General features: G+C 38.1%; 1 protein-coding gene and 1 pseudogene across 1 annotated transcript; one reads left to right on the forward strand and one right to left on the reverse strand.

Moving 5' to 3' along the window:
• Positions 1-492: 492 nt before the first annotated feature.
• LOC111300334 (non-specific lipid transfer protein GPI-anchored 14 pseudogene) lies at positions 493-1,073 on the forward strand (annotated as a pseudogene).
• A 450-nt stretch (positions 1,074-1,523) lies between these two features.
• On the reverse strand, positions 1,524-15,949 carry LOC111299075 (dnaJ homolog subfamily C GRV2-like). The gene is given in 29 exon segments (XM_089747120.1): positions 1,524-1,878; positions 1,881-1,987; positions 1,990-2,032; positions 2,218-2,286; positions 2,544-2,667; positions 2,954-3,078; positions 3,323-3,781; positions 3,859-4,202; positions 4,282-4,624; positions 4,692-5,150; positions 5,228-5,522; positions 6,721-7,065; positions 7,186-7,409; positions 7,554-8,054; positions 8,734-9,126; positions 9,308-9,448; positions 10,006-10,368; positions 10,543-10,646; positions 10,649-10,831; positions 10,834-11,515; positions 11,517-12,105; positions 12,107-12,777; positions 12,927-12,991; positions 13,068-13,167; positions 13,734-13,942; positions 14,080-14,167; positions 14,653-14,886; positions 15,541-15,589; positions 15,591-15,949. Coding segments are annotated over 29 exon segments (7,719 nt in total). The 3' UTR covers positions 1,524-1,827.
• Between the last annotated feature and the right edge of the window lie 312 nt (positions 15,950-16,261).

Here is a 16,261-nt window from a genome sequence, read left to right on the forward strand (position 1 = left end):
TTTCCGGGGCTGATTGTGTACTGTTGCAGATGAAGAACCTTTGAATTAAATGAGGATGTCATTGGGAATGGCAAAACTCAATAAATTTGAATTGAATCTTTCATTGGAATATGGGATATAACATTTCTCAAGGCATTCCATAAATAAAACGATACCTTTCCATTACAATCAATTTCAGTTTCTTTATCGTCTGCTGATATTATTACAGATAAAAGCTTAGAAAAAACAAGTGCAAAGACAACTCTATGTAGACCTAAGGAATCCCAGTCCAAAAACAAAAGAAAAAACCAAAAAATAAAAAAAAGAGGGAGGGGGAATTACTCTCCAATTGCCTAAAAGCAGAAAACAAAAAACACGCACAAAATTAAGAGTAGATATTAATCATTTTAGGCAAAGATCGATGGGGTTAAACAGAAAGATAGTGGTATTTTGCATTGTGGTGGCGACATTGGCCTTGGCATCAATGGCAACAATGGAGGATGATGAGAAGGAATGTGCAGAGCAGCTTGCAAATCTTGCGGTTGCATTCCCTTTGTGAGTGGAACTGCAAAGAAGCCAATACCAGAGTGTTGCCAAGATACACAGAAAGTGAAGGGCAGCAAGCGTAAGTGCTTGTGCATTATCATCAAAGAGAGCACTGACCCTTCCTTGGGCCTTTCTGTCAATACCACTTCGGCTCTTCAAATGCCATCTGCTTGCAACATTGATGCTAAAGTGACTGATTGCCCTACTATGTCCAGTAATACAAAGGGAAAAAAAATGAGAACATTGTTTAATTGAATTTTAAGTTTCCATTATTCTAAAACGTACCTTAGATTGATTATGTTAGTCGTCTATGGCTTGAACCATTTATGATTAATTGATATAACAAATAAAGTTAATTGTTGTTTTTGATGATATTTGTAGCTATTCTGAACCTCCCACCAGATTCACTAGATGCAAAGATCTTTAGAGAAGCTGATCAAGGTTCCACCACTACTTCAACAAGAAGTTCCCCACCAACTTCTGGATCAACTTCATCTGGGCCCCTATCTTCTTCATCAGCTGGGACAAGGTCAAACTCGGTATCATAGGCAAAACCAAGCAGCAACAATAGAGCCGAAGTGAAGGTATTTCTGGGAGGAAATTGCCTAGTGTTGATGGGTTCAATTGCATGGATTTTCATATGACACAACACCAGCTAGCTAATTACTATAACAATGTCTTATTTGTTGTGGAACAAATTTAAGGGGTTATGCAGGGAAGTAAACGTCGCTTGGTACTGGCTAGTATGTTTTCTTTCTAATTTCATAGTAACAAAAATACTTCCAGAATATCTTCCTTTCCATGAAATGAGGTCAATTTGTGCAGCTAAATTATTAAGCAATCCCATGGTGAAAATTTGACTTGTTACATTAATTATATGAAAAGCAATAAGATTCATATAGACTAAAGGTTATCAAGTCATGAAATTAATTTTATGAGGCAAAACAATTGGTGACATTCGAAGATCAACGGAGCACAAACAGGAAAATCAGCACATATAATACAACTTCAACATTAAAAATTGCTTTAATGATCTCACAGACCGATTTTTCAATTTACAATCATCAGGATTTTTCTTTACAAGGGAAAATGAATACTTTCCTCTCTTCAACAAATATATTCTTTTCACTGGGAAAATTGCAACCACCACCTTGGCTATCTTATCTAACCTTGGTGAGAGAGTGGGTAAAAGAAGGGGGATGAACAAAAATTAACTATAAACTGAGCTGTACAAATGTGTCATGTATAATTCTTCACTGAGTACTCGTTCATGGCTGTGAAAATAGCTTTTTAATCCTTGCACTATGAAAGCTGATCCTTACTTCCATTTGAATCAGACACCGTTGAAGGAGGTATTCTTGCTGCCGGTGCAGTTGTGGCGGAGCTGTGAGGGCATAGGTGAGTCTAGATGGGGAATTCTCAATTAGACCAGCAACTCAGGCAGCAGCAGATTGGGCATTGAAGGAAGGAAAAGATCGTGTTTCTGATCTTTATAAGCACTCCAAACCTGCAAAATGCACACCATAACCACTAGAGATGGGATGCATAGTATGAATGCATAATTGCGAAAATGAATGCATCAAATTCAGGTTGGAGGAACAATATGAAAAACACATTGAAACTGTCAATAAAATGTTAGTATTAGAGGTTCATAAAAACATGAATCTATAGAAAGCGTGTCTGAGGACTTACATTAGATGCGTTCAATATATCACGCACTTTAATACAATGAGCCCCTTCTGTGGCAAATGCATGCAAAACCTGTATTAACAAATTTAAAACATAATTTCAGATAACTCAAATTATTATAAAGAAAGGAATAAAAAATGGCTGCAAGAGATAAGGAAATGAAATCTCATGCAGTGATACTTTAATAAGATTACTCCTTGAAATTTTACCTAGAATTATACACTTTAAACAACTAATCACAAAAAGACATAGAACTAGACAAATAACAATGATGGTGTACTAGACTCCCGTCAAAGGTGAAAGTTCCCAGAGAATGATTGCAATCTAACCTCAATTGCAAGCACCCTGCCAATAGATGTTTCCGATTCATTCCATTTCATCTGAGAGCAAAGTCCAATCCTTCCCCCAGCTCTCCGATCAAGAAGTCCCAGCAGTACTTCAACCAGACCAACCCTGCATTATTTACAGATTTTGTTTCCACATCAGAAACTATAGAACAGAGTTCAAATAAAAAACCCAATATGAAACTCTTACATCAGAGAAAATCTATTAGGCATCGGGTACATAATATTAATAGATGAACCAAATATAGAACTCATCATCAAAGCTTCTCAGTAAAATGCCATAATTCTTGGAAAATATTTCTTTACTAAGAAAGAAAGAGAGAGATTATGCATCTTTATATGCATGTCACTTTTGCATTTATTCATATTAGTTAATGCCTACAAAAATTATTTACTTAAGTCCTTGGGCAACAAGTGCATCCCTAGCTCGATTTCCGGCACCCACAACATGTTTTAGTGTTTCTAGAGCTAGAATGCTTCCACCTTGCCATCCTATAGCTTTCATTAGAAGTGGAACAACCTGTAATAATATTTTCTTGGGTAAATAAGAGGATAAAATATTCAAGGGCAGAGCTTTAAATTGACCAAAAGTATCTACACAAGCTAAACAACCCAACCTTCTTAACCTTTAAAAGATTTTCAAAGAAGATTAAAAAAACAGAAAAAGCCATAGCACTGTGCGAAATGAAGAATGCATGAAAGGAGTTGAGTGGCAAGAAAAACAGCAGGAACATAACAGATAAGGCAGTTGCTAGAACACATACCTGCGGTGTTCCGACACTGGTTGCTGCCATGGCTTCAGCACATATTGTACTGGCAGCAAGTTGATGCAGAACCCGCAAGCAACTAAGGCGCACAAGTTCTTGTGGAGTTTGTGCTAGCTGCTCATCAGAATCATATGTTCTCTCTGCCATATTATTGCCGTCTTTCATCTCCCCTGATGACATTCTTTCTCGCCTTCCCTCATAAGCCACAGCAGCAACAAGTTTGGGCACATACCCAAGATAACTGACATGATCTGCAAGTGCAGGGTGCACTCGCAATAATGAAACCAAAGCAGCAGAAAGAAGTAAAGGAAGCTCAGGGTCAATAGATCGTGACTCATAATGTGTGGCAGCAATAGATAACAAGTACTGATCCAGTAGCCCTTCCAGGAATCTCTTGGGATTTCTAAGAGGAAATTTCGGATCTTTTAGGAATAGATTGACATAGATTCCACCAACCTGCATGATTTTGAACTTATTAGTTCCCCAGAGAACAACAAATAGAAAATTTAAATAAAGAATATAACAAGTAATACCTGAGGCTCATCTCTCATTTCCTGCTGTGCAGAAGCTGGCTCAGGTAAATCCCAGTCAATGACACGGCCTTTCATCTGTTCACAGTACAGGTCTGATACCATAGCATCAATTTGTGCAGACAAAGAAGCAGCCATGGCTGGTGTCCATACAAGTTCTGGTGTTTCTGTATTCTGTTCAAGGGCAGAAACAACAGCTTCACCAGGCCCATCCCTTATGACAGATACTAGACCATCTGGAAAAAACCTTGCTAATGTTATAGCAACTCTAGGTCCATGCATTGGCTGCGCAACAAGCTTACCCAATAAAGAGGCTACTGCTGCTCTTTGCTGCAAGGGAACTTCTTCTGCAAATAGCCATTTCTAAGATCAATAAGATCATCTTCTAAATAAAAAAGGAATGAAAAACCAGAAACACACGATTACCATGTAAAGGCAAGAAAAGTTCAAGAATGTACACAACACCACCATGCTTGGCAACTGCCCAGGCAAGCTCAGGTGTGCTTGCCAAAGCATAGAGAACATGAAGTGCCCCTTCTCGGCAAGCGGGGGCAGAGTGGAGCATTTGCAACAAAAGAAGACTAGATCCATCTGCAACCATGGCCTCCAAGCAAGGAGCATATTTAGTCGGGAGAGATAGAACATTCAGGCAAAGTTGAGGAATGTTGCTTTCCGATTCAACAGGCACAGAAAAGCATTTAAAAAGTGGCAATAACTTCTCTTTAATGGAAAATATGGATGCCAAATTTGGATATGTTTTAAGCGAGATCTGCAAAAGGAGAAAAACTTGCATATTCAATTCTTTATGACCTAGTATGCACAAGAAAGTAAATTACCTGAAGTGAGGTAAATCCAAATTGAAGGTTTTTAATCAGCACATTTTCTTCCTTATCTTTCAATTTTTTATCAGATACAGCCAGAGACTCATCAGGAACTTGCTCCTCATTTACTGATTCACCAGTTGAGTCACTTAGATGCTCATCAGACTTAAGGGATGAGTTGCTGATATTTAGTTTTTCCTGAACATCAGAATCCACATAGCACTGATTGTGCACTAGAGAAGCTATAAAATCAATTAAAGCCATACAGAATGCTTCTGGTTCACTGATCTCAAAGTCTGGTTGATCATTATAAACCCTCAAAAAAACATTGCCAACAAAAAGTTCCTTTGACAGTGCTTCATAGGCAAAGATATGAGAATCTTTCAGGTCGTATGAACCATCTGAGCCCTGGCTAGCACGTTGCTGATCCACAAATTTCAGCAGCTCCGCTCGATTTGAAGAGTTCCAGATGATCTATGATAAAGAATAATTGAAACTTAAAACAATATCAATGTAACTAAAACAAGAAAACAAAAAAGCACATTGTTTACCTCTGTTGACTCCAAGTCTGTGTTCAACTTGGACAGCAGGTCTTTTGGTACTTGGTCTCTCAACATACTGGCAAGTTTTGGAGTTAGCAAAGCTCTGAGTGCATTGACAACAGGTGCGTTATAAGGTGTTGAGCTCTCGTCACTGCACAACCCCCTAAGCCTAGATAGAGCCTGGGATGCTCGTATGGCATGCATGTTTTTTGCAATTTGAACACTAGCACCAACTCCATGGGACTCTGCAGTATCAGATTCTTCAGCAGTTGAGTCGTACTGAAGCAACAATGGCAAAAGGTACCTAAACAAACCATATTAACAAACGAAAACAAGTTAATCAAGTAATAAAGGATTATAGACTTAAATACATACGATTTCCAAAAAACTTATCCAGATATCAATCTAAAACCTGTTAACAAACAAGTAGAAACATAAAGAATAACAGCTTCAGCAGCAAGAAAGCAAAACTGATAATGGTACAAACAGTTACCTGAAACTCAGTCTCTTGTGTTGGATCCATAATGTCATTTTCATGCATGGCTAGTAGAAAATGTAAGGAACAGTTTTTACATGAACCAGAAAAAAGAAAACAAAATCCTTATAATTTTATAATAGAAAAACATAGCAAATTAATGACACTAAACAGACTTGAATAAACCACCCATTTATTAAATGTTCATCTGTGAAAAACAAAGAGCCAACTATTTAGTCTCTAATTGAAGAGGATGTTCCTTGGTAATTTATGAGTACTTGACTTCGAGTGATAGGAAGATAATAGTCCCAAAAGGCGGATATATGTATGTATATTTATATAAACAATGGGAAGTAGTTATGTCAATTTTACCCATATCCGACGGGGAACCCAAGTTTTTATGTGAATGGTGACAGTTATGGGTATCAAATTTCGGGAATGGGATGGGGATAGGTATGATTTTGAAATAACCATCAGGTACAGGGACATGTAATATAGAATCCACCTAGTACTCATACCCGATATAAATATAAAATATATATTTGTTATGTTATGTTAATCAATATATATAAGTTTTTACTTATTTTAAATTGTTGTTTAAACTTGTTTTAATGTGTCTATTGTTTATAAGTTTTATTTATTTTAATAAAAAGTGGCTATTTTAATATTTATTTTTAATATTTTTAAAAAACCAAGGTTACAAGCATTTCCCGTACCAGTTTAATCCCCAAGGGGATGATGATGGATATAAATTTTTACCCAATAACAGGTGCAGGTATGGGGATGGGAAATGCTCCATACGCCCTATACCCACCCCATTGACATCCCTAATGGGGATACTGAATGCAGTTTGACAAAAGATGCAAAGAAAAAATTGTGAATAGTGTAACTATGAAAGAGACTAAGAAGAGATTAAGTATTACTAGACTAAAATATAGCAACAGATATATTATTTAATAATGTTGCCAACATGCATGCAACTCATGGTACAAACATGGCTTAAATACAGAAAGATGAGACAATTTACCATAGCACTCCAGCCTTTATCAAAGCAGCTTGCAAATCAGAAGACATGGAAACATGAGCAATAGTCTGGAGGGCAGTATCAACAGCTGCAGGCAAAAGCTCAAGTTCACCGCAGTGCACTATGTCCTCAACAAGTCCAGAAAGCTCAAGCATCTCAATCCTGGCAGTCTCAAACTGACTCAGAACAGAAAAGGTTTGCATTACATTTGTAACAATGATAGCAGACAGTTCATTTGCAGGAGTAGTTGGTTGAACTACATACATGCAATGAGAGAGAAGTGTTGCAAGAAGTTGTATCCCACCATCTCTACCAAGTTCTTCACCATTCAATGAGGAAGATACACACCTAAAATTAAAAAAAAAAAAAAAAAAAAAAAAACAACAATGACGAAATGAAATCTCCAAGTCAAGTTTAACTAGGAAAACCAAAGTTACTAAAGTATATATTGGTAAGAGGGGGATTTACATAAGCCAAACAAGTTCTGAAGCTGCAACAAGAAGAGGTGCTCTATCTGAGGAAAGAAAATTGTTGTCTTCCTTGTCAACAGTTACTGCATTGAATAACATGGGATATCCAGCATATTTAAATGGTTCCAACACATCTCCATATCGTCTATACAAGATGCATTGTCCTTTCAATAAAAGCAACAGCCTCCAAGGCTGAGGGCCTTGTAAACCTTGCATTGTAGCCTATATAAAGAGAACAATTAGGTAAATTGTTTAGCAAATTAAAAGAATATGATTAATTAAGGATAAATAATAAATTATTCAAAACATCTACATTCATTAATTTTATTTCAAGCAAGTTAGAATGCACTAAGCTCAGGAGCAAACATCAATCTGGAGTTGTTCATAAGCCTTTTGCACAGCAAGAAATTTCTCCCTACCTTCAGGATTTTTGTCAGGATGGTATTTCATCGCAAGTTTCCTATATTGTCGCTTAAGCTTTTCTTCATCAATGTTCTCAATTTGCTTGGATATACTAGATATCCCTCCAGTCACCTCGCGAGAATACCTCTGATCAGTATCATAACAGGGTACATCGTCCAAGGTAATCTCTAATATTTTGCAAGCTTCTTCCTCAGAAAGATCCATTGGTTTCCGAGTCAACTCTTCTCGCCACATTACTAGCAAGGACTGTAGAAACTCTACGTGCTCAACAATTGGCCAATTTGGAAAACGGATCTCATCACATAGATTTCGAAGATAATAATGGTGACACCACATTTCATCTCTGAGCTCCGGATAAGTCACTGGTGGCATAGGGGCATACTTGTATAAAGAATGACAGTGCTGTGACAATTTCTGGGGGAAATCACCAAGATGCTACAAAACCTTTGGAAAGGAATAAACAATGTATCAGATGCAGCTTTACCAACTAGAATTAGTAACTAGAATAACTAGAATTGCAACCTTTATCCTTTATAATTGGCCTCAAGGGATATTATTCTTCTAGCTATAGTTTGGCTAAGTAGTTTCCACTCATCTATTTACTTTTTTCTGAACACAATTAGGTTTGTGCATTCAGAAAACAATAAATTGCAAAGGAAAAATGAGGGAACAACTTCTTTGGAAAAAAGAAAAGGAGAAAAAAAAGGATATCTGTCTCACACGCAGAAACGGACAGTTGCAGAAAGAATTTGAGGAAAAGAGAAAAAAAGTATTGCCATTATATTATTTCTTCTAGTCTTTTACATGCTTCAATTTCTAATCTTATATTACAGAAATTAGCTTATCTATTTTTCTTCAGAAGCCTAATCATCTATTTGTTAATAAATGATAAATTTGCCAATGTAATTTCTTTAATATCATAAACCACTGATGAGAGAATTGATTGAATAAGAAATCAAGCTACTTTATATTACATCAGTATTTATGAGACTACAAATAAATTTCATATGGGCCTCCAAAGGAAAATCCTAGTTCTGCCCTTGCCAATATCCTTTCTGCATGTGCAAGTGCAAAGCAAAGACCTTAACATAATACACTATAGCAGAGTAAAAATATGATTCACCTGACGAATCAGATTTTCTGCTCGCATTTTATGTGTCCAGGTGATCTCTGGGGTATCAGAGTCAGAAACCATTGCTGCAGCAAATGCAAGAGGGCCACTACGCTGCAGCATGTACAGCAAAGATTCAGGGCGAAGCCCACCCAATGCGCTACGTTTAGCAAGGGGTAATGAAGATGAAACTGCAGCTTCTTCGCCACCATGAAAAGCTTGATGTACATGAGTTACCGAGAAGAGTTGTGCAATCAAAAGCAGGTAGGATCCAGGGTATGCCAGGGCAATATAAAATGCACCTGTGCTGTATAGACGCATCATGGCCCTGGGATTTCTGGTAACAATAGCCTTCATCAATGCAGCAGCAGCCTCTACAATACTTGGCTCTCCAGAAAGCATAGCCTTTTAAGGAAAATAAAGAAATAGATGCAACTGCATGAGTAAAACACATAAGAGATAGATTATACTATTTATCAACACAAGCATATCTTACAAATCTTTCCTGAAAAACTAAACAGTTATTGTACAACTTCCTATTTGCAATATCAGGAAGGCATGACTAAATTATCAATCAAAATAATACCTGTGCAATATGTGGAAGGTAACGAGGGCTTGACAAAATCCGTTTTACCCTTGGAGTTGGGGTAACTATCTCGCCAGCATCATCCAAGTCTGAATGTGCAGAAACCATGCTATGTAACACAGACAATGCAGCCTCTCCTAACTGTGAACAGAATTATAAATAAGAAGCATCAAGAAAAAGGTACAGGGTAAGAAGAAAGTATAAAGAGATGTCTATTATTATAGAGTAATAGCCAAAGCAACCTCTGTGCATCAACCAATTTGTGCTTAATTACAATATCTGTATCTCAAATATGTACGATCATGCATCTTCAATGTTCCCAAACATTAAATTGGGCTCAAAGAAACATCACTTAAGAAACTAAAATGCAAGCAATAGATCAGTAATGCCCATTTAACAGTTCCTTATGTGAGACTAATACAACTTTCAAAAGCTAAGTTCCATAAAGTAGAGATGAAGAAATCAAACATGATTGAAAATATTGAATTACACACAGTATCTCCAAAAAAAAGGAATAAAAAACTCAACAGATTATCACTCATATAAAGAAATTCGAATGAGCAGAAATTGAATAATAAGTGTCCAACCAATTAATAAACCAAAGTTATCACTGTTGAAGTAACACTGCAAACCACTTTCAAGATCCAAAAGCACTTCTGCAAGCAGTATAACGCAAATCAGCATGAGGCTGACATTACCTGAGATGGTGTAAGGACAGGAACCCACACAGATAGTGCCCAATGAAGCTCACGAATATCTCGTAATCTCTTCCAGTCCAGCATCCCCGAAGCCCAGTACCTTGTTGTCCAATCAATAGCTTTTTTTGACCAAAGCCTTCTGATAGCATCCTTCTCTAAAGGTCCAACCTGTTCACCATCTTCGTTGGTATACATCCATTCCTTACGTGGCTCCATAAAAGCAGTAGCAGCTATCAAATTTGATTGTAAAGGGATAGTGGTCCTCTCTGAAGCTTCATGAACCACTGTTAGTAAATCAACAGCTAGCACACACCCTCCCACCAAAACACAAGATTCCACATTTGCTAAAACCTTCATCAAAACCTGCACATACACACAGAGTTACTATTACTTTCAAAATGATCATGACTAGAAATCAAAATCAATTTTAAGCTACAGATCAAGCTGACTCTATCTCTTGGCTCCATTGTAAATCTTACACAGAAACTCCTACAGTCTAAAATATTTAATGCACCTAAAATATTTAAGTAAAGGTACCTTCAAAAGAAGTAGACGGTGTCTCAAAGCTCTATCATCTGTCCTGTCCAAGAGGACGGTAATATGTGCAGTCCCTTCAAAAGGGCCTATTGTATTGCAATGTTTTCATACAAAATTGCCATTGCCCTTGCACAAAGCTCCCTAACTGAAGAGCCTCCACCTCCTCCAAAGCCATCTATTCTTCCCATATCACACCAATCATCAGATGAACCCATTTCATCCGAAACAGCACCATCTACAGTAAGGCCTATGTCAGCATCACATAAAAACTGGTGATAGAGTGCTCTGAGAAAGCAACAGGATCACGAAGTGGAAAATCCTGTGCCCTGCCACTACCACCACTCTCAAGCAACAAGCGCAGATAATATTGACCAACACAAACCTCCTTGGACAAACTAGGATAACCAACATAGAACTCAGAATAGTTCCAAGAGATCCTTGGAACACTATCTTGGCCACTCATACTCTCTACTATAGCACCTCCAGGAACAATATCTTCAGTGCACTCCTTCTCGACATCCAATTTATGAACCTCAGCTTGCAAAGCTTCCCTCAACTCTTGCCTAGTACGCTCATTCCAGATCAAATCCGCACGGTTATGATCAAGGCCAAAAGCATGCCAGAATTCAGGCCAATTACAAAGTAGGCGACTAGAACCAACAGGTTTGTTCTCTGCAACAACCTGAGCAGGTGCTGGAATACCTGTGTTATGTGACCCAACTAAATTGCCATCAGAATCAACTGAATTTGAAGCATTTGTTTCTGATGTTCCATGCACATTTTCTGATGCCGTATCAGTAGAAGCCACCATAGTAGAATGGACATTTTGTGAAATTCCCGTGGAATATGCATCACTGGTCACACTTTCCACAGTGTGAGCAGCAGAAGATTGGTTTGAAACTTGACTGGAATTAGGGTTAGGGTCTACAGTAGAATTTTGATGGTTATCTGCCACTCTATGAAAACCAGTATTCTATCTGCCTCACTGCATCACCTGCCTCAAAACTATAAACAGAAGGAAAGGATTGCTCTTGTGATGTAATCCCATGCCCTGTACGACCTCTCCTCTTCTGAAGTAAACGCATATGCCTTTTACTGATCGACGATCCTTCTTGAATAGAATCTTCAGGTACTCCATCAGAACGTGTGTGTAAATAAGCAACAAGTCCTGGAGGCAAAACTCTAGACAATAAGTCTAGAGCTGGTTGGTAGGAATCTGCCCATAAAGCAACAAGCTGACAACTAACCTCCTGCCGCTCACCAGCAGGAAGGAAAAATGCATGTAATAAATGCCTCAACAAAGCACCATCACGTAAAGCAGCATCCCTCATTGACTCGGCAGCAATTGCATCTTCTTCGGCGATAGAACGCATTATCACAGCAACTGTTTCCCTAACACTCTCTGCAGGATGGCCAAACAAAGCAAGTAAACGGTGCCGCAAACCAGCTACTTGGCGCAACAGCTCAACAAAAACTGTGTGTTGGGTAGTTTCACCATGTGGATCACATATCATAGCCTCCAGAACTTCAACAATAGCCATGGACAATAACGGTGATACAGACAGGTTTCAATCTGTTGACAAGGATAATGACATAACCTTGCCGAGAGAACAATACAGACTTAGTATGCATAATTGTGGCATGTTGCTCGCCTTTAGAATCTGTTAGCAGATTTGTATCCCCAGGACCACCTCCAATGAGGGCGGCAACAAGCCATGTGGCTTCAGCAGCTACACCCTCAGATCCATTTCTAAGTAAGCCCATTATTCTTCCAACAGCAGCAGGGAAAGACATAACATGAGAAGCAGCACTTTTGGAAGCTAACAATCTACATAAACATGCAACAAAGCCCATCACAGTTGCCGCTGCTTTAGGTGAAGGAGTTGGCAAGGGAGGGGACTCCGGAGGAAGATTTGGTGTTGCTGGAAGCATTGTTATCAAGGCCATCAAAGTCACCTCGGGTACTTCAATATTAGGAGGTACTCCACTACATGAATTGCATGCATTGAACTTCATTATTCTACACCATAGCTTAGCTCTTGAACCAGGAATAGAACCACCTTCAGCAACAGCATCTTTGGCAGCAGCAGCTAAGTGTTTCAAATGCATGGATGCACTTTCCACATCAGCAAGAGGGTGTTGTTGCCCAAATTGCAAAGTAACTCTCCCGCAAGGTGGATCAATGCGATGACCAGGCATTGTCAGCCTTGGCAATACAGGTACTGGGCACCAACCCTGGAAAAGCAGATAGTCAAACCAAACCACATTAACTATTTAATTTATCTAGCACAAATAGAACATACAGGTACAGACAAAAGTACCAAATATGATGATGTAGAGAAAAGAAACCATGTTCATATGCTAGATAGAACACATAAACTTACTTCTGTTTGCAACACATCACAAATTGCTGCCAGTAAGCTATCTCGCGAGGTGCTTGCATAGACCCGTAAGCCGTGGAATAAACGTTAGTTGCATAACGTAACACATATTAAGCTTTCAAAATAAAGAACTAATTCTCACATGGATAGGGCATCCATCATTGTATTCAATTGCAAACATCTGGGGCTCCTCTGCAAATCGAACAAGCGAGCTCACTGTAGATAAAGGACGAACAATGACAGCCTGCACATATCTAAGGAAAATTCTTAGCATTTGATTAATTCGACTTCAAAAATTCCTTAAAAAAGATTAAGCATGTAATATTAGCTATCTGCATTATGCAACATGTAACACTTCCCTCTATATGTTGAACTAACACTATCACACTTTTATTGGTTATGATATGAAATATAAGTAATAAACTGTCAATGCACTCTACCTCATTCAAAGATGTATCCTTTAATGCTTTGTAGAACCATAAATAGACCCGTGCATTTCTCAATTTTGAATCTCTTAAAAGAAGTACTTTGCCAGCAACAATTTTCCCCCATAAAGAACTTGAATGATTGTTAAAATGATTCACGGGTAGTCACCATAGTCTGCCTTTGGCTTAACAATGCAAAGATGGTCATATCTAGCATTCAGCCAGCCCCAATTCAAGAGCAATTCCTAATTATAATTCCAATCAGATCAATGGTTGAAGTCAATTAAGTGTAACCCAAATGGACTCCTGAGGCAAGTTATGCAACCACCATACAGCATTATACTAATTCTAATTTTTTATCAATGGATGAAGGTAGTTAGCTTACTTCATAGTTATCTAGCCGCCTTTCAACAAGGGAGGCTTTTGTGAGGATCAGCTAATGAGAGACAGCATCCCCGTGCTCTCCAAGTCCTCCTTTTGGGCCAACACTGAAACTCAATCCTGGAACAATTAAAGTTCCATGAGCAGCAGAACGCAATCTAGTTACAGACCAACCTCCACAAGGGGTTTCTTCTACTCCAACTGCCTCTTTGGCTGTGTTTTACATATGTTTTCCATATTAATGAAAGAAACACCAGAAGAATTATATCCAAGAAAGTGAAGAGGCAAAAAAGAGGATGAAGAGGAAGTTAAGGACAGAAAACAGAAGGAAGTTCTTTTTAGAAAATTACCTCTTTGCTTTATATACTCTGTTGCAGTGAGAAACTGTGAATTGTCTACAGTAAGTGACACTCCAACCATGGATTTTGCAGTTTTAGTCTACACAAATATATTTAATAATTACTTATCAACATAAAATATAAAGTAAAAGAATAATATGACCTAGAGGGATACTTCACTATCCAAGATGGAGCAACTTCATTAGATTGGAAGAATTTCAAGATAAATGGAAACATGAATTTTTGGACAAATGGATTTGGATTCAGTTTCTTACACAAATAGCGAAGGATGGAAGTAAATATTATCTAAAAACTAATTAAAACTCAATACACCGATGTATTTGAGAGGATATAAGTAGATGAGCTTGACATTTCCCAAACTATTAAGGTATTTCAAATCCACAATTTAATAGAGATCTAGCAAATCCCTTATTTGAAAATAATCAAGAAAGTCATGTTTTCATGAGTTCTATCACAAAAATTAGTCCTTATTCAGAATCCGAATCCCTTCTTTCAAATTTAAGTTCCCATATGCAACCAAGTAGAAAAAAATTTTTGAAAGTAAATTAAAGACATTATCAATACCAGACTAGAAATGATAGCAGAATTTGTGGTCCCTGAAGCAGCTTGAAAGGCTTTAGATTTCCTTCCATATAAAGGGCAAAGAATGAAACCACTGTGATCAACATTTTTCTTCCCATAAGCTTCTGCAAGTAGAAAAATGGCTGGCGAAGACATATCTCTAAAATCTAAGCACCAGCGAGGATCTCCAGATTCTAAGTCTATAAGTTCAACCCCAACATACGTGACCTTCAATTTCTGAACAGACAATCAGTTGTTAAAAGCTTGAACGGGCAAATTCAATACATAAATTCAAAGTAACCAGTAGTAAATAGAGACAATAAACAGTTATAAACTACCTCTGCTATTTAGATATGCAATTGATCTAGAAGCAGTTAATTTCAAGCAAATTCTCAGAAACAATCTGATCTCAATTACCAAAATCTAAATAGTCAAATCTTAAATCTTATTATCTCCAATTATCAAAATCTCATCACTAAAAATGTCACTAACTCAAGTCTCAATAATTCCTAATACTCCAACCCATGAAATAACCACAAAATACTAAATATAACCCAAAAAAGAGCCCTAAAAACTAGAAATCATAATAAAAACTTAAGAAGATTTCATCAAACAAAATCCTAACTAATTCTCATTCTTTAATCAGCTTCTTTATATCTTTGCATCATTCTCCCTTCATCAGAGAAAATTTGTTATCTGAGTTCTACAATGCCGAAATAGAAGTTAATAGGACTTCAATTACATTTGAATAAACAGCAGTTGAAGAATAATCCAAAGCCAATAGCCAAATTCAGTCAACTTAGAAGCTAATTTCATTAGAATTCAAAATTTAGCACTTTACAAAGTCAATCAACAAATGCAAGAGCAAAACCAAATCCAGCAAAAACTTACAAAAGGGCCCCACTCGGCACGACGTCTCAGTAGATGCAACACCGGGAACTATAGTTCCCAACTGATTCCACCTAATCCTGTGCAATTCCGTTAAAATACTCGCCCGATACCTCGACGAAAACTTAATCGCCTTAAATTTCCCTTTTCCATCGGTCCTCACGTACATATTAAACTCGGTAGAATTCTCATCCCTACCGATAATCGGCGTGGTGGCTTCGAAATCTGTCGAGACATCGTACGAATTAGTTACTGACAACGTCGAGGGATCGAGCGTGACGATCGCAACGTTAGAAATGCAAAGGATTCACTTGTAACGGCCGCGCCACAAGTGCTTGATGACGAAGTAACGGGCAAGGTACTCGGGTTCTTCTTGGGGAGGAGATATGGTTGACGGTTGGTGGTGGTCCATGGAGGAAGTGGGTCGGGGATCGGGTGGGTTCGGAGGCAAGGGGCGGGTTGTTATAGAGTCGAGGTAGTGGAGAGTGTGGAGAGGAGGAGCATTGTTAGGGCGGAGGAAGTACCAGAGTCTCACACGTGTGACGGGGGTGTACGGTGCGACTGTAACTGATTGGCCCCCAGTTTCTAACCCCTATCTACGAAATCTGCCATTCTGGCCAGTTTCTTCATTCCTTTTCCCATCAATTTTAAATGCCTACAAAAAGAATAACCCCATATTCGCATCAGAAAAACGAGATCGGATTCTCAGTGTCTCCGATTTGAG

This window comes from Durio zibethinus, chromosome 18 (genome assembly GCF_047325235.1).
Source record: "Durio zibethinus cultivar Kanyao isolate XHJ-2024 chromosome 18, ASM4732523v1, whole genome shotgun sequence".
Taxonomy (NCBI): domain Eukaryota; kingdom Viridiplantae; phylum Streptophyta; class Magnoliopsida; order Malvales; family Malvaceae; genus Durio; species Durio zibethinus.